The sequence below is a fragment of the Lycium barbarum genome, chromosome 7 (assembly GCF_019175385.1).
Source record: "Lycium barbarum isolate Lr01 chromosome 7, ASM1917538v2, whole genome shotgun sequence".
Lineage (NCBI taxonomy): Eukaryota > Viridiplantae > Streptophyta > Magnoliopsida > Solanales > Solanaceae > Lycium > Lycium barbarum.
In genome coordinates this window covers 20,221,145-20,246,395 of record NC_083343.1, presented here as the reverse complement: position 1 = coordinate 20,246,395, position 25,251 = coordinate 20,221,145, and the positions used below count along the sequence as shown (strand labels likewise).

Genomic DNA, 25,251 nt, shown 5'->3' with positions numbered 1-25,251 from the left:
AAAAAATATCAAGTAAAGCAGCTGGCTTTTGGACCTTTCTCAAGGTATATAAGCGTATATACACAAAAATCGGAATGTAACGGGTTCCAGTAACCCCCTCCCTTCCACATAGGTCTGCCTGCGTTTCAACCTCAAAGTTCCTACGTCAAGAAGTATATGACATTAAACTCTTCAAGAAGGAAAATGGGAATATTGAAGACTGCAGAGCATAGTACAGAAGCATATAATATGCTCTCAAATTGAAGAACATAGCCTTACGAAATATACCATGATAACAACCATCTAGTCATTATTATTTAGCTCACGAGAAAATTAAAAATAAAGAACAGTAACTAGCAACATGACCCCGGTAAAAGCTAGGTCTTTGAGTCATCATAAGGAACAAAAAAGAGACTACAATTGCTAATGAACAAGTTACAGGTGATCTCCCATTCTAAGCTAACAAAGGGTCATTATATTGATTCCCACTGCTTGAGAGTCATCACACGCACACCATTTTCTCTTAACTTGCATGATGAGCTTTCTAGAACTTAACATTCAACTCCCCTACTGCAAGGAGAAGAAATTCATCATGAACAGTACTTTAAATGTTAAATATATCACGAGGCAACGTAAAAGAAGAAACAAGGCGCATAAAATCATGACAGAAATTTTTTAAACTAATTAGCGAGAAATTATTTGAGACAATTGAGTCTTACCTACAATCATCGATGAGGACACTAAGGCAATCATTCCCCATGCTCTCTTGCTCTTCTTGAATTTCATTCACGGATTTCGCTGCAGATCTTCTGCTATCATACAACTACATTGACTCTAAGGTACAAATTTCCCTAAAGTCTTTTGGTATTTCCTCTGGGTAAACAGAAATAGGTGTTGCCGCGTTTGGATGTTAAGACTGCTAGCTTTCCAGTGCTTCAGATCATTCGTTCTAATTAGGAGGAACTTAATAATATCATGAGGCAATGTAAAAGAATAAAGGGATCACAGAAAATATTAAACTGATTAGCTAGCAATAGTTTGAGACAGTTTGATTCTTACGGAAAGCTATCGATGAAAACACTAAGGCAATCATTCCCCATGCTCTCTTGCTCTTCTTGAATTTCTCTCGCGGATTTTTCAGCGGAAGTGCTGCAATCATACATCTCTATTGACTCCAAGGTATAAATTTCCCCAATGTCTTTAGGGATTTCCTCCAGGTATATACATGTTCTCAGAACTAGGCGTTGCAGCTTTGGGAAGTTAACACTGCCAGCTTCCCATTGCTCCCGATATTTCACATTGATTAGGAGGAACTTAAGTTGATTGAAAATCTCTTCATCATTTAATCTCCACACAGGACCATCAAATCCAGCATTTTTAATTTTAAGCACTTCGAGGTTTGGCAACATGACGATATTTTTCATGTCTTCCCATGGTAAATGAGTATATACTAAACTCAACCTATTCAGAGATGTAGGCAAAGTATACTTACTTGGGACTACTAGATGGAATATATCTGCGCACATGAACTTCAATATTTCAAGTTCTTTTAAACAGGAAAGGCTATTTAGGAATTGTGAATAATTCCGATATCCAGTCTGGCGTTGCAACCAATTTCCATGGTTTTTCAGTCTCTTAAGATTTGGAATAGCAGATAACAATTCAGAAGTACAGCTGGAGAAATGCAGACAGGAAAGTTCCTCCAGATTTTCTAGCTTGAAATCAAATTTTACCTCTCTTGACTGAATGAAAAAAATGATGACTCACGTGAAGATGCCTTAAGTATTTCATTCGCCAAATAGTCTCAGGTAATTCAGTTTGAGAATAATTAATTCGACCATTTAAAATGAACGTCTGCAGATTATAAAGACTGAAGACTAACCAGTGAATTTCATTACAGTTCAATTGAAGGTATCTGAGATGTACCAATTTTGTTACCTCAAGTGGGAAACTTTCAAACGCATGATCAAGGATTGCCAACACTCTTAGCAGCTTGAAATGCTCCAAAAGAGGAACTTGTTTATAATGCATATCGAATTCAAGGAATGAGTGCACAGCTCTGGTGAGATGATGACTGGATGATAACTCCCAGCAATCAGCCTGATAAATGTGTGAATGTAAACTATAGCGATGCAGAGAAAGCTTCTTTGCTGAAGAATCTGTAGTAACCTGCAGGAACCTCTCTTCCTCTACTTCTCCTAAAATCAAGTCGCCGACCAGATCATGGACACAACATGTTTTCCACTCGCCATTAAATGTCCTACTTCTAACCATTAAAAGATTCCTGCTAACAAGATCCCCCAAACAATCTCTTCCCTCTTCTTCGGATACAAAACCCTCAGAAACCCATAAGTTGATCAGTCTCTTAATGTTGACCTTCCTATCTTCTGGAAAAACTCCCATATAGAGGAAACATGGTTTAAGATGATTAGGTAAGTAATTGTAACTCATAGAAAGCACTCCCAGACATATATCTGATAAATTATGAACAACTTTCCTTACACTTTTGGCAACATCTTTCAAACTTTCTGGTGTTCTAGCAATTTTAGAGAGATGTCCCGCAACCACTAGAAGAGCTAAAGTTAGTCCTTGGCATCTTTCTGCTACTTGCTTCCCGATATCCTCTAGTTCAGGAGGACAAACATGTTGTTGTACTCCAAACACCTTGTCACGAAGTAACATCCAACTTTGATCTGCATTCAAGAGGCTTCCTTCATGAGGAGGGCTGTCAGGGTCAGCATGCATAGCAACATCGTTGAGCCTACTTGTCAAAACAATTCGACTCCCATTGTTGTCATCCGGAAAAGTTCTTGTCATAAGATCCCACACATCATTGCTCCAAATATTTTCCATAACAACAAGATACCTCTAACAAGATACCTCTTACACTTACGTTTTGTATCCCACACATCATTGCTCCAAATATCATCCATAACAACAAGATAGCTCTTACACTTCAACTTTTTGTGTATCATATCCATCAATTGATCATTATTCTCTTCTTTGATCTCATTTGTCAGCTTAGTGAAGCAAGAAACAACACCCAACAACAAATCTCTAGCACAATATTCTTGAGATATTGTCATCCAAACATGTTTGTCAAAACGATGCTTAATTTCAGGATCATCATATGCTTTTCTAGCAAGTGTCATCTTGCCTATTCCCCCCATTCCAAGTATGGGGACAATTTCTCGAGTAGATGTTGGCCCTTTTAGTCTACTCATTATTCTTGTCAAGTCATCTTCAAGACCCATGACAATATTTTCTGGATTTAGTTTTGTAACATATGTAGATGAATGACCAGGCAAGGACTCAACCGTTCACAGATCCTCATTTGTAGGATCACCATAGTATTGAACTTCATTTGTACCGAAATGACTTCCCATCACCTCCCGTTTCACAACATCAATCTCTTTTACAAGTGGAGGCAACATTTCGTGTAACGCCTTTCTTTCCATTGTTTCTTTACCAAACCTGCATTCCATCAACTCCCTCTTTAGATCATCAAACTTCTTGACAAGTGTTCGCAAGAAAGTCTCGGATAATGCCTCTCTTCCCATTGTTCCATTAAAAAATTCATATATTCTTAGTTCAATCACATCTTCTGCTTCATTCACTGCAGGTGTAATCTTTCTCTCCAACTCTGCAACCTTTCCACAATATTGTTGCCTTCTCAGCTTGCTAATGTTGTTAAGAAAGTGTTGGAAATATTGAAGACCATCAAGGAGAGAGTCCACCATTGTTCTTGTTTCATCATTTATCCAATGTGGCTTCCGTTGCACGAGTGGCCCAAAAGTTCGCACAAGAGAAATAACATTAGCATAAGCCATCTCCAAAGTTCAAATAAAACCTTGCAATAATATGAAAATCAAAATATGCAATTTGTTGTTAAAAAGAGAATGTGAGAAATCATATGACCAGATCTCCAAGCTAGCCAAATTTGACTACTTGAATTTTGTCTTTAGCGGCATGGAATAGTTTTGACATTCCAAATTCCAATTATAAGGGCTTATTTGGAAAGTCACCTTAATAAAAATTACTCCCTTCGTCTCAATTTAAGTGTTTTACTTTCCTTTTTGGGATTGCTTTTTGGTTGTCCCAAAAAGAGTATTTCTTTCTATATTTAGTAAGTTAACAATTCAAACAACCTGCATAATAAGTTTAAGAGAAAACACATGTTTTAGCCCCTGAACTTGGCACGAAAACTCACTTTAGCAACTAAACTTAACTTTTGTTTATTTATCCCCCTTAACAAGTTACGTTTTAATTATTTTCCCCCTCTAGTGCCCCAGACCAAGGCGCGTGTTTGACAGTGCCTCAGCCGCGCGTTAATTAATTTTTGTGAACTTTTTTTTTTTAAAATAAAATCGACGGGGTAACGGTTATAATACCGTTCCCCCTTTAATCCCACCCGACCCACCACCCTTTAGAACCCTAGTTCTTCATCTTCATCTTCATCACACCAGCCCCGTTTTTTTTTCCTCCATTCATGAAATTCCTCTTGCTCACTCCATTGCTCCTTCATATATGTATTCTTCCTCCACCAAATTTCTCCACCAAATTTCTCCTCCAAATTTCTGTCCATAATCACTCTTTGTGGTAATTCGAAAATATTGTGGGTTCATACATGTCTCAAGGTAGCTGTTCATCTCACGTGAAATGTAATTGTGGCACCATTGCAAAACACCTCACTTCATCGACTCCTAGTAATCCCGGACGGAAATTCTACAAATGTCCGAGGCCTAAGGGAAATTCTTGTGGATTTTGGGAATGGGAAGATGAATTGTTCCCTGAGATTCAGTGGAATAAAGTTCAAAATTTGACGTCGTCGTTAGATGCGGTCAAGATCGAAAGGGACAAATTGCAAGAAGAATTAATTGCCATTGAGGCTAGACATCTAATTGAATTGAACAAAATGAAGGAGGAATTAATTGGTTTGAAGAGTAAACAACAATTTGACTTGAAAAAAGTTCTAAATTTGGAGGAGAAACTTGCAAATACAAGGATGTTGCTTTTGATTTCGTGGGGAATATTTATTGGCTTTTTGGCGGCTTCCTTAATCAACTGAATTTATGTTGTATGTTGTAATCGCGTAGTAGGTAATGTAAGAACTTCATGCTCTTGTTGTAATGTAAATGTCATGGAAGAACTTTATGCTCTTGTTGAAGAATTTTGTTGTTATGGAAAATATTACCTTGAAAATGATAGCAAAAGTCGAGAAATTTTATAAATTACTTTAAATAGAGAATCTGGAGACCTAATCTATCATTACGATCTCCGGATCCTCCTTTACATGAACAAAAAAACACTATGCGGTTCTCATCTAAACATGCCTTAAAACACAACACATCTCCTATCCCTAATCCGGCAGCATCAATGAAGGCTTTCCAACCTTGAGCGAGGCGCGTGTATACGCTAACCTTGTATTTCATATTATACTCATGATCGTCGTAATGAACAACAGCGTCCTTGTCGGTGTCTGGAAGAAATTCCAGTATGTTAGTTGGAAGGATCTGCAAAAAAAAAACATGTTATTACCAAAAGAGGTAAAAGAACAATTGAAAATATATAATACGACAACACTTACGAAATCGTCTTTTTCGACGTACGATTTCGTCAATTCTTTGTCAAAACATGCGGTCAAACGAATGTCATCCATCTTAGATGAAGGCTGCCTCTTTAATATCACTATATTTGTTAAGAGTTATTTGAGTTGAGTGAAAGTGAGATGGAAAGAATGCCTATTTATAATTGAGTTGAGTTATAGTGTTAGTGTGATCAAGTAGTTAATGATGGTTATAGTGTCTCGGATTCATTGGTTTTGACCATCACTCCCAAGTACCAACTACCATCATTTACTAACTCAGATTCATTGTATAATGCATTCACTTGCATCCATTCAATGTGTTTTGACTGCTCAAATCTGTACACTGCCCAACGTACACTGCTCAAATGTGTACACACTGCTCAAAACAGTTTACTGCGTTTATACACAACATTGCAGTCACAGCTGGGCAGCTTCTCTATGCATTTAATGTCATACACAACATTGTCAGACTGAACTGTCAAAAAACCAGAAAATATACAGCAAAATTGCAGTCACAACTGCTTAATATTGCAAGAATAGAATGTCAATACAGGGCAAAATTGCAGTCACAGCTGCGTAATATTGCAAGAATAGAATATCAATACAGGGCAAAATTGCAATCACAGCTGCTTAATATTGCAAGAGTAGAATGTCAATACAGGGCAAAATTGTAGTCACAGCTGCTTAATATGTTTCACAAAAACATAATTGACAAATGTACCATAATTGTTTCACAAAAACAACATTAAAACCTGCAGTCACTGCTGCATAACAGTCAGTACCAAAGACATACACATACAAGACTAAACTAATTCAACTTCATTTTTCCATTTCATTTCTGGGCAGTTGATGAACTCGTTTGACTTAAAGAGTTCAACTCAGCAGCTTTGGCCCTTGTTTTCATTCTCTTTTGTCCACTCATTTGTTGAAGACCTTGTTGTGTTATAGCTGGACTCCTTTTCCATTTTAGTCCTCCTGGTCTTGGTTTGTGATGTCCAAGACTACCAGTGACTACTGCTGAATTCATAGGCATGGTTGCAGACTGATTTGCCATTCCAGGCTGCATTAATAAAATAGATCTCCATTAGGCTAGATTGTTTGCATTAAATGGTTAATGAGGTTGCAAACTTAACATTGACAATTTTGAAACCACTTTGGGTCTGAAGCACTCTCATTCCCACAACTCTTGGCCTCTTAAAGGGTGCCCCTCTTCCAGTAACTGATGCACTTGCATCAGAAGCCTAAGTCACATTTAAGGTGTCAAACACTTAGAATTGTAAAATTGATTAAGTGGTAATTTAACAAGCTAAGTAATACATGTGATGTAGACGACTGTCCTGTACCCCTTCCAGATCGAAATGCAGCAGCCATGGCCTAATTCATATTTAAGTAGTTAGACTAAATATAAGACTGTAATATTTAATCAACTAGTAAATAGCAAGGAAATTTTTTACCTGTTTGACAGAACCTCTTGGTCTTCCCCTTCCTCTACCTGGTTGGGAATTACTTGGTACTGTAGAAGAACCAACACTTGACCTTGTTGAACTAGTACTTGTCCCTCTCCCCCTTGCCCTTCCTCTGCCTCTGACAGATTGTGGATTCATAGGACAACCCTTCTTATTGTGACTCTTTGCATGGCACAAGCTGCAGGTCATCTCAACATCTCTTTTTGACAGCTTCCCTGTCTTGTTTTCTGTCTGCTCCTTTCTTCTACACTTCCTTAGCCTACCTGGCAGCTTTTTAATCTCAGGTGGGAGGACAGGAGGATTGGTTGACTTTGGCCACATTGCCATATTAGTAACAGGCTGAATGAATGAGTTGTATGTTTTAAGGTAAGTGTCCTTAGTGTACCAATGTGCAACATAGTGAATAGGTTCCAATTTTCTGAAATAAAGTGCAGCTATGGCATGATAGCAGGAAATACCTTTCAGCATTCAAGATCTACAAGTGAAGGTATTGCTGTTCAGATTTACTATGAATTTATTACCGCAGCTGTCCTTGACCTCAAAGCCATATTCACCATTCCATTCAAGAGTACACTTCATTGACTTTGATGTGTTCTCTTGTAATACCTTCAAAGACATTGGGCTGATGTTTGTTATCCAAGTCTCAGAAAACTCTCTTAGTTGTCCTACCCTTCTCATCATTTTGACCCTAATTTCCTCAAGCATTGTGATAATGGTCTTGTGCCTTGGCCCCAAAATCCAAGAATTAAAACTCTCGGCCATGTTGTTGTCAACACTATCACAACTGCTGAGGTATTTAAAGTAGACCTTGGACCACCTATCTATGTTGTAATACAACAAATCTCCATTTATTCCATCACCTAACTTCTCCATATGATCCAAATTTTTTTGCAACTCCTGCTCATATGTGGACTTAGCACATCTCCCGAAGCAGTTTCTAATCTCTATGCCTTTCCATTTTTTTTGGAAAAATTGGCAAGCACATGTCCTGCACACATTCTTTGTTCTGCATTTGGCAGCAGATCCTTAATCGCTATATGCAGACCCTACAATAACATGTAAAAAAAATTAGGTGACAGTAGAGCAGCATAAGTTAAAGAGAATGAAAAAAAATCAGAAATCAATAACCAAGAATACATTACCTTTTGCATATCTGAAAGAGTTGTCAAACCAGTCCCATCTCCAAGCTCAAGATCATGCCTTAGAATGTTGATAAACCATCTCCAAGTAAAAGCATTCTCAACTTCAACCACTGCCCAAGCCAGTGGTAGCATATGGTTATTCCCATCTTTACAAACAGCCACAAGTATTTGCCCTTTACTAACACCTTTTAAAAAACACCCACCCAACCGAATTGCCTTCCTACAACCAGCCTTGAATGCCTTCTTCATGGCATCAAAACATATGTAAAAGGACTGAAACCTTTTGACTCCACCTTCAAAAGTTTCTTCACTCAGCCTAACCACACATGTGCTACCTGGATTAGTCCTTAAAAGCTCATCCCTATAATCCAAAATTCTTTTGAACTCCTCTACATTGTCACCCATGATTTGTTGCAAAACAATGCTTCTGGCTTTCCTTGCCACAGTCCTACCAATATACACCTCTAATTCCTTTCTTACCAAAGTTTGAAGCTCAAAAATTCTAATGCCAGGTTCAGAAATAATTCTGTCCCTGTACCTTTCTGAAATATACAAAGAATTTACCAACTTGTTCTTTGTTGTGCCATTGCACTTGTAAACAGGATTATAATTCTTCACAATAAAATCTTTTGTTCTAGAATCAAAACTGGCAAACAATAACCATGGACAGCCAGCAGTACACTTTACCCTCACCCTAGTTGGTTCATTGACATATTTATCCAACTCTACATGTTCTTGAACTGCATACCTAGTAAGTGCTTTCCTAAAATGTTTAGCACTTTCAAATGCAAGACCAGTCTCCCAAACTATTTCTTTACACTTAGGATAAAAAATAACCCTATTTCTAATTCTTTTTGGTCTCCTTGACTTTTTAGTAGGCTTTTCAACCGCATCTTCGTCATCAGCTTCATCATCAGTCTCTATTTCAAAGCTACCTGGATCATCTGAGTCATAAAATGGCTCATCCCCACCCAATTTTCCTTCAAATGTACTCTTACTCCTAGATAAATATTCATCATGTCCCATATCTACACCCTTTGGCCCTAAATCTATCCCTTCAGATCTCTTAGCCTTTTCTTTCTTCTTTTTTGATTTTAGAGTCACCCTATCTTTCCTTAGATTCTTATCCTCCTCATGGACATCACTATCAAATACTTCTTCTTCACCTTCCTCTACCACTACATTGTCAGACTCCTCAGATTCACTCTCACTTTCTAAGTCAGAATCGTTATCATCATCAGCTGCAGTAGCAGCTGAAGTCCCACCCAAGGGTTCATTAAGACCAGCAACCTCTTCAAATCCTAAGCCTTCACTACCCCCAAATGTTTGACTACCTTCACCTGCCCCAACCTTTTTATTTATATCTTCACATGTGGGGTTATCAAAAGCAGTAAAAGATTCCCCACCCACAGAGGTAATAGGTGGAAGAGCAGGGGAGACCACAATAGGTTCCTCAACAAGATGAGTCACAAAAATTACAACAATATCTCCGTTTTTTAATTGAGGTGCAATACCAATAATGTCCTAATCACTTTTAACTTCTACTAAAAATCGACATTTAGGTGGTCTAATATATACACAATAAGATGAAACATTATAGCCGATTTCTTTAACATAGTAAACAAGCTCAAAATAAGAGAATTTATCAAGATCAACATCAAAATAATATGTCACACTACCTCCAACATACTTAATACGAGGGGTTTTTTCTAAATTACCTCCGTGGTTAAACCTCAAAGTCACAAACACATCGTCCATTTTCTTCACAAAACCTAAAATTAAAAACAAATGAAAAATTACAAGATTCAGTTACCATTTACACCAAAAAAAAAAAAAAATTAAAGATAAATTTTTTACAACTGAAAAACAGTACCATCGAAATCTAGACAAACCCTAACGAGAACAACAACAATCGTGTACCTTTGTGGCTAACTAATCTTCAAATCACTCAGAAACGACAAGATGTACGTATTTTTTGGATTTTTAACTTTGCAATGATCGGTTTGTGTAGCGTGGAGGTTTGGATCTGTAGTGGAAAGGGGAAAATGACGATTGGGAACCGAGTTGGGTATTTTGTTTGGGATGGGTCCGGTTAATTGGGGCTGGGTCGGGTTTTTTAAGTGGGGACGGGTAAAAATAAGTTGGGGAATTAAATAAATACATGGACCAATTAGCTCGCGCGTGTCTAACACTACCCAACCCTCAACTGGTCTGGGACACTAGAGGGGGAAAATAATTAAAACATAACTTGTTAAGGGGGGTAAATAAACAGAAGTTAAGTTTAGTTGCTAAAGTGAGTTTTCGTGCCAAGTTCAGGGGCTAAAACATGTCTTTTCTCTAAGTTTAAAACCACAAGATTTAAAGGACATTTTAGTACATTACACACATCTTTATTTTAGGATCACAAGATACAAAAGTCTCATTTTATTCCTTAAACTTTGTGCCTATTAAAACTAAGACTTTTTTTTTTTTTTTTTTAATTTGTTCTTATTACATAGGGGGTAGGGGAAGGGGAAATGGGAAAAGGAATTACAATGTGGGGATTCGAACCCTCACCAACAAGGTGAGAGTTCAAGACTTAAAATGGGACGGAGAATATGTTTGTTTGATCAAGTAATTACTTGATCATGTAATTTGTGCAGGAGTAATTAAACTCCTCAATTTCAAGGGGAGTTGGAATTTCAAGTAAGTTTTTTTTTAAAAAATAAAAATATTTCCTTTGTCATTTAATTCTATTCTTTGTTCTTTTTAATTTATTTTTTGTTTTTCACCTTTTAATCTTTTTAAAATATATTATTATTTTTACGTTATTTATGTTCATTTCCTTACTTCTCACCTTTATTTCACGTCTTCCATGAATTTCTCATATTTTATTTCTTTTATTTATTAATTTTCCTTCATTTTTCATTTTTCATTTTTCTTCATTGTGTTATTGTTCTAATTTTCTTAAACCATACCTCGTAATTATAAAAAGAATGAGTTCTTCAAACTTGACTTATAATGAGTAATGCCATCAAAGTTGGATGTCCTTGTTGAATGAAATTATAGACAAATTCGACTCATACTGAGTGATGTTAGAATTAATAAGATAACTTCTTATCAAATCATTGAACAAATATTATATAATTATGGCTGTAAATATTAATATTTTGTCGAACCGCAATCCATGATGTTCTTGCAAAATGTGTGATTAGTTAGAACTCTTATTAATTGATTCGACTAAACTCTCTTTTATTATATATCAATTATTTTTAATAATAATAGTTACAAATCTATAATTATGTAATACTACTTTTTTTAAAAATAATATGTACCTTGAATCCTAGTAATGGATAAAATTTTAGTAACTACTTATACAGACACATATTTGTCAAGCATTAACATTTAAATTTTGATAATTAACTTTTATTTTAAAAATTTTGGACAATCTAATTATGAAATTACACTTGTGCAATCAAACACTATATTTTCAAGTTCTCTATGTAAAAGGGGCCCATTAACATAGGGATCCAAAATGTAAACCATTGTAATTACATTATAACAAAAAATTGGTCTTTGTATTTATTGTACTTTGTAACTAGGTAAATTACCCGCGCTTCGCGCGGTGGTAAACGACCTCATTAAGGTTATGCATGATCATTTCCTAATCTACATTTAATGTAGATAATTAAAAGTCATTTATTGTTAAAAGTTTAGACACATATATAAAGAAGCTCTAATGAATGCTTGCAATGTCATATTCTCTATTTTTGTGTACACAAAATGTATCAGTTTTGGTTGATAATTAGAACATACCAAATTATCTCATCGGAAGTTCTGAATTACAGTTTCTTTGAATTTAGTTTTGTTTTAAGTGTCGCGTAGGTGTTGTCTGGTACGAGTTTAGTTACATCCTTTATATAGCATAATTCTAATGCTGACATTTCAATTTTTTATTACGCACTTATAATGTCAATCAGAGAATCCATTTAGATATTTTACACTAATGAAGCTTATTTATCTTGGGCGAGGAGGGTCATAACAGTACTTTTCACTATCTTTTTATTTATTGCCTCTTCGATGTTTACTTTTTGTGTATAGATAAAACTACCAATGGGACGTTGCATAAGGACTTTTTTTATTCCTATTACTTTCTGGTGTTCGGATTTTTTTTTATAAGGAAAGCAATCATCTTCGCTCTCTTACTTGGACAATTAATTCCTAAGGACTTTTTTGATTCCTGTTTACTTTCCTCCCACCTCCTTCAGCTCCATAGTACAATTAAATAGATTTGTGAATTAATTTACGATTCACAAATCCTCCACTTTGTAATGTTTCATATGTCAACTGTATATCAAACAAACACTGCAGATAATGCAGAAAATGATATTCCAAGGAAAAACATTATTCAATACACACCCTAAAGCAAAGTTGAAGGAAACTCAGGATGAGCACAACAATATAACATGGAGTACTCCTATTCAACAAATAAGTTATTCTGGACAATGAACTACAACAAAGGAGACACGGAATCCATACAAGCTAAAAAGTAGAAAGAAGATGGCATTAATAACAGTTTATACGTAACAATGTTATTCAAAAGTCATACATGTGAGAACATAATATTTATACAAAAACCAATCTATGCGCTATCCTTCTTTGCATGAAGGATGTTGCAAAACTCCTGTATAAATTTCGGTTTTTAGTTGTTCTTGCTTTATTTTTATATTTTCTGATATTGAATCCGCATTTGTGAGTTGTTCATGTACGTCAAAATCCTGGACATCTAAGGTAGTTTAATTACTGTATGAAAAGATAAATGCAGTATTAATTGGGATTAACAACAAAGCAGTAAAATTGCTAAAGTAAGCATTAAAATTTATCTGGACAATTATCTAGAGAAGTTGGTGTGCATGATCTATATTTGTTTTATCTATCGGAGAAATACTGTACATTAAAAGATCAAAATTGTTGTGCGCGATCTATACATTCTTGTGGTGTATTATGAAAACATAAGCATAGCAACGTACCTATGAAATAGCTAGTTTAATGCAAAATAAGTTCCTAATTGTTGAAAGAACCTTAAGTAATTAGATAATGGAAAAATATATCCATGAAAACAGGGCAAGGACATATATCAAAGGAAACAGGTTTGTCAATAAAAGTAGATGTGAACTTGATAAGAGTATTTTTTTTTCTTAACCTTGATAGGCGAAATTATTAATTAGAAGATGGCGAAGAATTTAATCAAACAAAATAGGAGTTCAGTATCTTCGAAGAATACCTACAAGTTACTGCTTATATTTATTTGCAGCATAAATGTAGTTGCAAGAGATATCAGCGAGGCAATTTTTTATAAATTAGTTCACATAGAAAAAGAAGAAACATAACAAAAACTAATTTTCATATATAAATTCATGTTTTAACTTTTCTTTTTAAAAGTAACCTTAAGGGTATATCATAACAACTACGTGTATATCTGACAATACAAGCTTTTCAACGGGTGCAAAACTACAGCAGTAAGAAGTGTTATGCAACATATTAACAACTCCTCTACATATTTGTGTCATATTTCAAAGGAACAGAATAGGAGATGCTTTAAAGGAATACCTATCTTGAGTTTAGTTGAAATTTTACTTGGGTTAAAAATTCTACAGTGTAACATCTGCAGAGGTACTACATGATCTGATCTTTTAGCATTCCTATTGTCATTTTATATCTCGACGTTTGTAATACAAAATAACCGGTAAATCAAAGGCATTAAATCATACTTTTTCTGGTCCATAACATTTCTGGAAAACAATAAAGCACGTTTCATCTAACTCAACAACTCAAGTAAACATAAACTGTTATAGTTTGTAATGAGATTCAATTACCTGATCAAGTTCCAACAAAATTTCTTCTCTCTTTGCAGTCTCTGCCTCACTTCCGATGCCCTCACGATTGCCTAATAAAGTTCTCATCACCGCAAAGTCAAAAGTCAATACAAATTCATGGAAGACAAAATATTAAAGATCATTGAATTGATAAAACACGGACTTAAGCTCTGGGAACTCGCTAGCACAGTGACGACGAAACGAATAGCCCTCACCAAAAGAAACATTTGAGTTACGAAATTCAGATACTATAAAAGATAAACTTTACAGATCATTTAACCGATAAATATGGAACCAGAAAATTCTCATGGTTGTGATCAGTTGTTCAGAGAACAGAGATTGATCAGCACTTGGGGCAGTTTCTCTTTTGGCATGACAAATCGAGAAAACAAATTACGATCGGGGATAAGGGAATTGCCGTTTCGTTTCATCATTTTTTTTGAAGATCCAAAGTAGAACTTCAAGGGAATTCAGAAACTTCCACCAAAATTAAGGAGAAGATAAAGCAGCAGTTATGGTTTGTGTTGTTTTTATGTCGCTGTAGCCGAAGGGACCCATAAAGTCAAAGCAACGGTGTTAAAGGTAAACAAAAAGAGGGAAGTAAACCTAGGAATACGGAGGAAAAAGATAAATTAAATTTCTGATTTCTAAGGTATGCCACCTAAGCGGGCCTTTGGCCTGCTTTTATATATATATATATATAGATAGATGCCAGCATGGAAAAAATACAAGTTCCTACCACGAATGACACAAAATACTTCACATGACACAAAATATAGTACATGCAACAATTTCATTTCCTACTTCAGAGACAAATGCAGATCTTGATGTCCAAGAGTCGGGGTTTGTCTGGAATGAATAGATACCATAGCTTGAATGGATTGCATAACCTTACATATGCATCCTTGGGTCCATGTTGGTGAGTGGGATGTTCCTACAGGTATCGTTTAACCATAATGCATGAAAAAACACACCACCAAAGACAATTAAATAAGCATCTGGATTTACCAATTGAAATAAATATTTAAACATTGTGGTTAGGAAAATGTAGCATTTATTGTCTTTGAACCTGAACTTTAAATGCCACACCCCAAATTTGGAGAGGTGTGGCCGGCACTAGATGCCATACTAGGCCCGAGCTAACCATTCTAAATCTGTAACTCTGGAGGAGTAACCCCCAACTTAAACCAATAAGGCCTACCTGCACACAGACAATACTAACAAGCCGGTAAGGCCGCAATCTGGATATATATATATATATATATATATATATATATATATTGACTGTCTTGTCAGAACTAAGCACACACTCCTAAAATATGTATACATAACTGAGCAAGCCGACGAGGCTGCTATGATTGTACAAAGCCAATATTACCCAAACATACATATACAAGCCGACAAGGCTATCACACAGACACACCATATACAGGACTCGTCTACAAGCCTCTAGGGAAAGTATGACTGTACCATGGTCGGGACAGGGCCCCGACCTGCCCATCCAATTTGTAATCAAAAGGGAGAGACTCCAAAGACCTAGCAACTCCGAACAAAAAGGAAATTCACCAATCAGCTGATATCAGATCCTGCCTACTAGGGAGGTCTACCAATCTGCCGATTTGTACCTGTAGGCATGAATGCAGCGCCCCCGGCAAAAAGGACGTCAGTACAAAACAATGTACCGAGTATGTAAGGAAAATGATAACTGAAACTGAACTGAAAACAATACAATCTGGAGGCCAAAGAATTACCAGAATATCTCTCTGATCTATCTCAAATGAAATGCAATATAATAGTATCGTATATCTCACTGACCAAGTGGCTAGGCAAATGTAAAATCTCACTGACCCGTTGGCCAGGCAAATCTGTCTCACTGATCCTTCGGCCACGCAAAATAAAAATATCTTACTAACTAAGTGGCCAGGCTAAATAAAATGTCTCACTGACCCGTAGGCCAGGCACATCTGTCTCACTATGAACTCATGAACGTAGGGTGGGGATATGGCCTCTCAAAAAGATTAACATAACACTCGGAAGCTACGCAACAATATGATAAGCTCTACTTTGATAAATCTCTAGTCACAAGGTTCATTACGCTCTTACCATATATGGAATCAAGCTAAGGAAAGAAGGAACAGCCTTAACATACATCGTCGCTTACTTAACCACTCAACATCTATCCTTCCGAGCTCGCAAATCTACATTCAAGACGATACATACTAGGGTTAAGTCCTTGAAACACTTATAAGGTCAAACTAGACTAATAAATGAGCTAACGAAATTCGGGCAGCATTTCCCCTATACCACTTGCTCCAAATCTCAAAACAATGCCCACACACAACAACATCAACAATACCATAGCCAAGAGATTATATTCAAATTAAACTTCAATCAATCCACAATTCTCTTTAAAAATCAACCCATAGTCATCAACTTCAACTTAATACCTCATGACTTCTCTATCACCATTCTCTTGACTTTAAGACTTACTAAACCTCCAATTCAACTCAACATAAGAAATAAGATGAAGAACATACCTTGTATTCGAAGAACTTCAACTCACACAACTTGTTTCAAGGCCAAGTTCACCACAACTCCATGTAGAAACAAGAACAAACACCTTTTTATGAACTAGTTGAGGATTTAGGAGTTTGATCCTTTCTTGATTTGATTTGGGGTGTTTGGGGATGTTAGAGGAAGCTTAGAGAGACATTAGGGATTTATTTTGGTGAAAAAATGAAGCCTAGGTCGTGGAACATCTATTTATAGGCTAGAAAAAAATTCCACAGACTCCAATTTATGGAAATTTCGAGCAAAGTACAGGTTACTGTTCATCCCATACTTCAAAGTACGTGCTACAGTTCATCCCTTACTTGGAGGTAAAAAATTTTAATTTTCTGGAAATTTAAGGTGAAGTACGTCCAAAATGTACGGGACGTACATTTTTGTACTGGCCGTACGTCATCCCGTACTTTACAGAATTGCGATCTGTCAGTTGCATTGGAAAGAAGACTCACCAAACTTCAATTTACATAAGTTATGGATTCCGTAACTCCTCATATACTAGGAGATACACCCCTCTCAAGTTGACCCAAAATTTCCTGCCCAAAATTCTGCCAAGTTTTCCCAAAATTTTAACAAATTTAATTTCTTCGATTCGCTCGATACCGGAACCTTTAGACACTTGCTTAGCACTTGTTAAGAGTATTGCTTAACGTTATAAGGGTTCCATGACCTCTCTAAGGTTAAGTTAGTTTACTTACGACGCAAACAATGCGAAATTTTTTGAGGTGTAACATTAAAAGTGCACCATTCACAAGGTAGCTTTGACCACCAATACTGTCGAAGGATAAAGAACTCAACTTCAGACTAACACCAGCTTGATTAGAAAAATTCAGTGATGAAAGATTTTGAAAGTTTAAAAATGGGCAGCCCGGTGGACTAAGCTATGTTTTGCGTGGGTCCACGGAAAGACCGGACCACAAGGGTCTATTTAAAGGTAAAAAATATATATATATAGTGTAAAATAATCAGGTGAAGCAGCTCAATGTCAATCCACGATGTTAAGATAATTTTGATATCCCATAACAAACCCCATAGATACAACTTTCGCACTAATCAGTAAAATAAAGACAATGGCTTACTTCAAAGATTCTGAAGTTCAACTATTTTTGCAAAATTGATAATTAAGGTCTAAAGATTCTAAAATACTATAAATATTGCTAATGAAACAATCATTATTATTTTTGTGTTAGTACACATCAGTTCCATAAAACAGCCATTTGTCGAATTGACTCTGCATAATAGATTAGCTTAAACTCAACATGTGACTTCGAATGTATTAGACATGGTATAAGAGCTTGAAGAAGCTATGGAAAGCTGTGTATATTATTGAATATTTGAATGAGCTTAAATACACGTTGTTCCTGAGAAGACTATTCTAACTAAAAGAGAACTCTAGAGGTTAATCTATACTAAAGGATAAAGCTAAGAGATAAGCATAAACGACATAAGGATAAATATAAAAGACTCCTAACAATGATAAATGACATCTAGATAATGATGCTCCAATATGCCCCCCTCAAGTTAGGCGAGGTGTTGCTAAGCCTAGCTTGAACAAGTTGCAATCAAACGCTGGTTTGGCAAGTGCTTTGGTGAGGGTATCAGCTAGCTAGTCAGCACCATGGACATGAACTATGCTAACTCTGTTGTGTTCAACATTCTTGCACACAAAGTGGAAATCCACCTCAACATGTTTCATACGACCATGAAGGACAGGGTTTTTGCTAAAAAAGGTGACACTAATGTTTTCGTAATAAATTGTCGGAACTTCCCTTGGTTTTAGAAGCAGCTCAATCAGTAAGTTGTGTACCCAGAGTGTTTCAGCAAGGGCATGGGCCACAACTCTATATTCAGCCTCTGTGGAAGAGAGAGCTACAGTCTGTTGCTTTCGTGAGCACCAACTAATTGGGTTTTGGCCAAGAAATAGTATATACCCAGAGATGGAGCTCCTGTCATCGAGACCACCAGCCCAATCGGCATCAGAATACATATGAAGATTGAGATCGACATCCGGAGATACATGGAGGCCAAATTGGCTTGTACCGCAAAGATATCTGAGCACTGTTTTGATAGCTTTCCAGTGAAGTTCAGATGGTGCTTGCATAAATTAAGATAGCTTATTAACAGCATAAGATATGTCTGGTCTAGTGAAAGAGAGGTATTGCACCTTTCCAATAACTCGACGATAGCGAGTGTCGTCTATCAACTTGGCTCCATCAGCTCGTTTGAGCACCTCAGTTGCACTCATAAGAGTTTTGGCACTTTTGCAATCAGACATGAGTTCGTCATTCAGGATTTCGTTGACATAGTTAGCTTGTGAGAGCACAAAGCCATGGGAATTCCGAATAACCTCAACACCCAAGAAAAATGTGAGATTCCCAAGGTCTTTTATCGAGAACTGAGTAGCTAGAGAAGAAATAACATGATTCACACTAGTAGTGTTGCTACCAGTAACGGTGATGTCGTCAACATAAACAAGAAGGAACGTGGTATCATCAAGACCATTTTGAACAAATAAAGAGCTATCAGATTCTATCTTGATGAAGCCCATTGAGAGCAGATGACCCTTAAGAGCGGTGTACCAAGCTCGAAGTGCTTGTTTCAAGCCATAATGGCCTTGCACAGCTTATGCATGTGCAAAGGAGTTACCTTGTCTGCAAATCCAAGAGGCTGCATCATGTACACTTCCTCGTCAAGGTCGTCTTGAACTAAGGCATTATTAATGTCAAGTTGACGAAGCGCCTAGTGAAAGCGAAGAGCAACGGACAAGATGATGTGCAATATGGTAGGTTTGATGATAGGGCTGAAAGTAGCATGAAAGCCAATTCTGGGTCTCTGAGTAATACCCTTCGCAACCAGCCGCACCTTGTAGTGATCAACAGAACCATCTGCTTTCCTCTTGATCCTGAAAAGCCACTTACGAGCCACAATATTTTTAGAGGGATCAGGTGGAACAGGTTCCCAAGTCCGTTTTTTCATTAAAGCAACAAGTTCATGTTTCATCGCTTCGCGCCACTCGGGGTATTTTTGTGCTTGTTTCACAGTATTGGGTGTGATAGCGGGGGTCAAGTTAGCTAGGTAATCAAAAATTTGTTTTGGTTTGCTGATGTTGTTCTGGGACCTAGTGACAATGTGATTTGCGGGAGACAGACAGTGAGGCGGGGATGGGGCAAGTTCTAGCGGAAGTTGTGGGGCAGGTTGGCGTAAATCCATGGATGGTACTGGGGAGGATTGCTACGTTGATATACTAAGAGTGGGGTCGTGGAACTGGTTGTGGGTTTGGCTATGGGTGTGGATGTATTTATAGGTGGGGATTGGGGCCGTATAGATGAGGGTGAAGTTTGGGATGGACTGAAACTCAGGTTCTGGGAATTAGGAATTGTAGTAGAAGAGGGAGAGAGAGTCTTACCTAAAGAAGAAGTCTGCAAAGGCTCTGAAATCGTTTCTTCCGCTAGTGGAGACCTGGAAAACTCGGACTGCGAGGTAGAGTTTGAGGAGGGGACTGCTGGAGAAGACGCAATGGACTGGGATAGAATATCCTGCGTGCGTACGTCTATATTGAGGGGTTGGGGCAGAACTGGAATAGTGGGAAGGGGAGGGGGGATTTTGGAAGAATTAGTAATTGTAGTATCAGTCCATTCCAAGTTAGAGCGCTTAAATGTAGTATTGGTGAAAAGAGTTTTAAAAGGAAAATTATTCTCGACAAACCTTATATCTTGAGATGAATAAACCTTTGAAGTAATTGGATCAAAACACTGGTGACAATGATGGGACAATGAGAATCCGAGATAGACACATGGTGTGGATCTGGGTTCGAGTTTATTTTTGGAGTAGGGTTTAAGCCATGGATAGCATAAGCAACCAAAAATTCGCAGCGAGCCGTAATCAGGTTGTTTTCCAAGTAATCGGTGGAACAGGGATTGATTATCTAACTGAGAAGTGGGCAAAAGACCAGAACTGGGGTGGGAGAGACGCCTCATGTAAGAGTGTTCTTCCAGTTTCGACGATATGACGATGTCGACGCTCTGCAAGGGCAACTTGTTGGGGCGTATAGGGTGGGGTAGAATGATGTTCAATATCGTGAAGAGAGAGATAAGAATCAAGACTTTTATACTCTCCTCCGCCATCAGTGTAAACTGATAAAATTTTGGTGTCAAAGTGTTTTTCCATCAGAGGATGGAATTTTCGAAAAAGTTCTTTAACTTCACTTTTATTCTTGAGAGTGTAAAGCCAAGTGTATTTTGTATATTGATTAACAAAAATACAGTAATACAATTTTTTATCGAGAGATAAAACTGGTGATGGCCCCCATAAATCATTAAAAATAATTTGAAGCGGTTTAGAGCTACACAAAGTTAATTGGCTAAATGGATGCCGATGGGATTTATTAGATAAGCAGGAATTACAATTAGAAAATTTGTCTCACTCATGAAATGGTAGCGAGAATCTATTCAAAATAAACCTAAGAACTCTAGAGTGGGGATGACCCAGTCATTGATGCCAAATGGTGAGAGGAGTGGATGACCAGTCCATTGTTGTTCCGGCCGTGCACCAACGGTTTGCGCGTTTTCAGATCCTTAAAAAAAATCAAAAGGGAAAAATTCAATAGACTTTAGGTTATCTTGACAAAATTTGGTAACAGAGAGAAGCTTGCGTTTAATGGATGGGGCACACAAAGTGTCGGTTAGCTTAAAAATATTATTGATGTATTTAATTGAGTAGAACCAGCGTGTGAAATGGGAATTTTGTTACCATCGCCCATGGAGACGTCCTCGTTACCGTTGTACGGTTTTAGGTTGTGCGGCTCCATTGTGATGCGGTGAGTGTCTCCTGAGTCGACTATCCAAGGGTTGGTGGAGGCATTGAATCCAGCAGCATAGTTGGCAAAAGCTTGAAGGTGATCGTGTGACTTAGAGCGGCAAACATTGGCGATGTGGCCAATCCTGTTACATAGTTGGCAGCGAACAACAGCATTTGGGTTCGTGTTTGGCTGCCTCTGTCAATGAGTGTTAGAGCTTGAATTCTGGCGCCCGTTGTGGAAATTATTGTTCTGCCTACGATTGTTGCGATATGGGTGTTTGTGGCAACTGCGGCAGTGATGGGGCTGGATAGTTTCTTAGCATCCTCGTGACGGAGGAAAAGTTCATGATCCAGTAACTTTTCAAACAATTCTTCATAGGTGACATTTGTGTCACGTGCACGAATGGCAGCTGAGATCTCATGAAACTCAGGGCCTAGACCACTGGGTATTTTGACGACGAGTTCGGGGTTGGATACAGGGGCACCAACAGTGGCTAACTCATCTGAGAGGGACCGAATAGTTTGAAGATATTCGGTGATGGAGCGAGAATCCTTAGTGATGCGAGCAAGTTGATCACGCAGGCTGAAGACCCTAGTTTGAGACATGTTTGCATAAGTGGTATGCAAGGCGTCCCAAGCCGTTTTAGCCGAGTCGGCTGCAGCAACGGTGGATGCAATAGTAGGTTCAACAGAGGCCATAAAGGCATTCTAAATGAGTTGGTCCTGACGGAACCAAGGTAAAAAATCAAGATTGGGAGATATGCTTGTACAAAGGGTGATAGTGCGACTCGGGGCCGTAGTGGTCCCATCAAGATGACCGAAAAGATTGTAGCCACACATAAGTATGAAAAATTGAGCATTCCAAGTGGTGAAGTTATGACCACCGCTGAGTTTGATGGGTAATTGGAAAGTAGGATTGAACTGAATAATGATGTTGGTACCGGTTGTGTTGTTAGCATTGACAACTCTGAAATTGTTGTTATTGCCGTTGGTACCCATCTGAGTATTTTGGAGAGGGGAAAAAAAATTGGATCGTACTCGTTAGAGTTGTGTTAGCTCTGATATCATATAGGAGCTTGAAGAAGCTATGGAAAAACTGTGTATATTATTGAATGTTTGAATGAGCTTAAATACACGTTGTTCCTAAGAAGAGTATTCTAACTAAAAGAGAACCCTAGAGACTAATCTATACTAAAGGATAAAGCTAAGAGATAAGCATAAATAACATAAGGATAAATATAAAAGACTCCTAACAATGATAAACGACATCTAGATAATGATGCTCCAATACATGGTACTATTTTTAAGATTCAGAAGTAGTTATTATACTAAAAGAGAGCGAATAGATATCCCAGGAGCAATATTTCCATTTCAAGCCTAGATTATATAAAGGAAGAAGGAATTAGCGATGAAAATTCCGCCGCGAATCCTATTTAGCGATTGATTATCCAAAAATCCTATTGATGTCGGTAACTTACCGATGGCTTAGCAAAAAAAAAAAAAAAAAAACGTAGCTAATTCCTGTTCTTTTCATAATGAAAGCAGAGCTAAGCATGTTTAACTTTCGTTGGAGTTAACCACAAAGTCTTTAGGATGAGGGTGTGATGAAAAAACTTGGAAAATTCATGAGTGTCTTTTTTACTAACCTTGTCGGTAGTATCTTCCCTGTGAGTTCGTATAGCCTCTTCCAATCCATTGGTGCCATTGATGGACCAATGGTCTGCAATAATCCACCAAACATTCGTCCTGCGCATGGAAAATTAGTGACACTTGCGAATTCAATCACCATAAACCTGGTCTTGGTTAAGATATAATTTATGTTTATATCAATTATTGAGATATAGGGGCATAGTCTTAACATAAAGGTATGTTTCAGTTCTTAGAATACGCAATTAAGTATTTACGTGAACGTCACAACTAATTTTTAACTTATTATGACCGAATACCTAATAGTCGCATTTAGAATTTAATCTTGGAAACTTCTTTGTGCCAAAAAAATTTCGGAGCTGAACTTTGTAAAAGTCTTCCCCCTGAACTTCTTGAAGCCTGTTTTGGAAGGTGTCTGGCATGTACGGAGAAATGCGTAATCACCTTTTCTTTGGTGCCTTACTACTTTGATGAAAGCTATAGACAATTTTCTCCATCTTCCTTTCATGTTCCTAATCAAACATCCGACAACACCATCAAAATCAAATGCCATGACATAAATCAAAAGGACTTTGAAAACTACCCAGTAAGAACACATATGCTTCTTCAAATAAGAAGTAATATTACCAATAAATAATTAGTAACCATGAAAATGATAATCCATCCATCAATCACACACCATAAAACAGGAAACATAATTTATTGTAAAACTAAAAGACAACAAAAATTCAAAAAACCACATTCGATTCTTGAAATGAATGGGGCAAAATTTTACGACCTCCAAATATAACGAAAGAAGTCATAGCTTCTGAAGATACACTTTCGCAGCATCACTGGCGACATTTTCTGGAGCAACGCGAAAGGTTTCCCTATGGGCCATTTCATCGAACACTCTATGGGTTTCAGAAGATTATTTCACTTTTTTACGTCATAAATAAGATTATTTCATTCTATAGGTAAGTCTAAAATATAGACCAAAAAAGAATAAGTAAACAATATCATAACATTAAAAAGGTGAAAGGGATGATGGTTTTAAGTTTTGAAGGTAAAATAGGTATGTAACATTTTCAATTAAGATAAGGGAGGATATTTTTCAAAGTTGGGGAAGGTATTTAATTCTTAAAGTAAAATTAAAGGTGGGAACTATTTTCATTCAAAAGAGGACAAGTAAATCCCCATACTTTGTCACATTGTTGAAACATATCATATAGTCCCTTTGTCTCAATTTATTTGATATATTTTTCTTTTTAGTCTTTCCCTATATTTAGAAATAACTTAAAACTAGTCCTTAATGAAATGATTTACAGCCACACAAGTCCTTATGACTTGTTTTATACCACAAATTTTAAAAGTTTTTTTTTTCTTAAACTCCATGCCTAGTCAAACTATATCACATAAATTGAAACTAAAAATCTTCCTTTCTTTATTAAACTCTGTGCCTAGTCAAATTATATCACATAAATTGGGACGGAGCAAATTTTCTGTACTGAGCCAAGATCTGTTATTATGGAAAAAAGAAAGGAGTAGTTGGTCGTACCAAGAATAGAGGTAAAATGCGCAACAGTTCTGCAACAAAGCTAGACTACACCCCGAAAGGAGGTTCAATTAATTGTTAAAAGTATTATTTTGTGATTTTTATATGCACAAATTGAGTTTCAAAATGGAGCATTTACTGAAAAAGGGAAATATTATCTAAATTATTATACGGTGGGCAAAAATAAATATTTTGCAAACTTGAGGGGCAATTTTGGACCTTTTTATGTAATTTTTATTTTTTTAATAGGTCCATTAGTGAAAAAGGGAAAAAGTAAACTATTGCGCAAACCACATGAACAAATATGTGCCAAACGTTTAACGGTAGGAATACCAGTGAGTTATCTCAAACTTCAAACAAAGGATAAATGTAGACATTTTCGCAAAGTATAAGAGTAAACTTGCACTAAAAAGAATAGAGGTAAAATGCACAATAGTTCCGCAACAAAGATATACTACAAAATCCAAACAACAGTAGGGTAACAAAATCAAGTCAAAGCAATCACAATTCACTTATCATATTATTATTATTATAAATTATAAAAGTGAGAAGCTTCTAAGTGAAAAGTTAAATTACCATAATACCCATAAAAAGTTAAACAACTTTTTTGTCCTTCATTTAACACTACTCTTACTAATTTTTTTGGTACCAAAAAGTAAAAGTATCTCATAATAAAACA

At 36.8% G+C, this 25,251-nt stretch overlaps 1 protein-coding gene across 7 annotated transcripts; it reads right to left on the bottom strand.

The window, feature by feature from the left end:
* Positions 1 to 212: 212 nt before the first annotated feature.
* Positions 213 to 24,145, bottom strand: LOC132603269 (uncharacterized). 7 transcript variants are annotated; one of them, XM_060316251.1, is made up of 9 exons: positions 23,817 to 24,144; positions 23,338 to 23,550; positions 23,038 to 23,137; positions 14,030 to 14,100; positions 9,893 to 9,946; positions 7,021 to 7,295; positions 6,884 to 6,940; positions 6,700 to 6,807; positions 5,507 to 6,626 (listed from the first exon to the last, which is right to left on the bottom strand). In XM_060316251.1, the coding sequence occupies exons 5-9, from the start codon at positions 9,930 to 9,932 to the stop codon at positions 6,399 to 6,401; spliced, it is 708 nt and encodes a 235-aa protein (XP_060172234.1). In that variant the 5' UTR covers positions 9,933 to 9,946; positions 14,030 to 14,100; positions 23,038 to 23,137; positions 23,338 to 23,550; positions 23,817 to 24,144; the 3' UTR covers positions 5,507 to 6,398. The 7 variants fall into 7 exon arrangements, 5 of the variants coding, with proteins under 5 accessions (XP_060172234.1, XP_060172232.1, XP_060172233.1 ...); XR_009568066.1 differs by lacking the exons at positions 5,507 to 6,626; positions 6,700 to 6,807; positions 6,884 to 6,940; positions 7,021 to 7,295 and adding exons at positions 213 to 549; positions 699 to 5,492 and having other exon boundaries at positions 23,817 to 24,145; XR_009568067.1 differs by lacking the exons at positions 5,507 to 6,626; positions 6,700 to 6,807; positions 6,884 to 6,940; positions 7,021 to 7,295 and adding exons at positions 213 to 549; positions 699 to 5,492 and having other exon boundaries at positions 23,483 to 23,550; positions 23,817 to 24,145.
* Between the last annotated feature and the right edge of the window lie 1,106 nt (positions 24,146 to 25,251).

Bases quoted from the DNA above. Each gene is read 5' to 3' on its own strand.
- LOC132603269 (XM_060316248.1), bottom strand. From the start codon at position 9,200: ATGGGACATGATGAATATTTATCTAGGAGTAAGAGTACATTTGAAGGA. The intron at 8,079-8,174 runs GTAATGTATTCT...ATGTTATTGTAG, and splicing joins CTCTTTCAGATATGCAAAAG to GGTCTGCATATAGCGATTAA.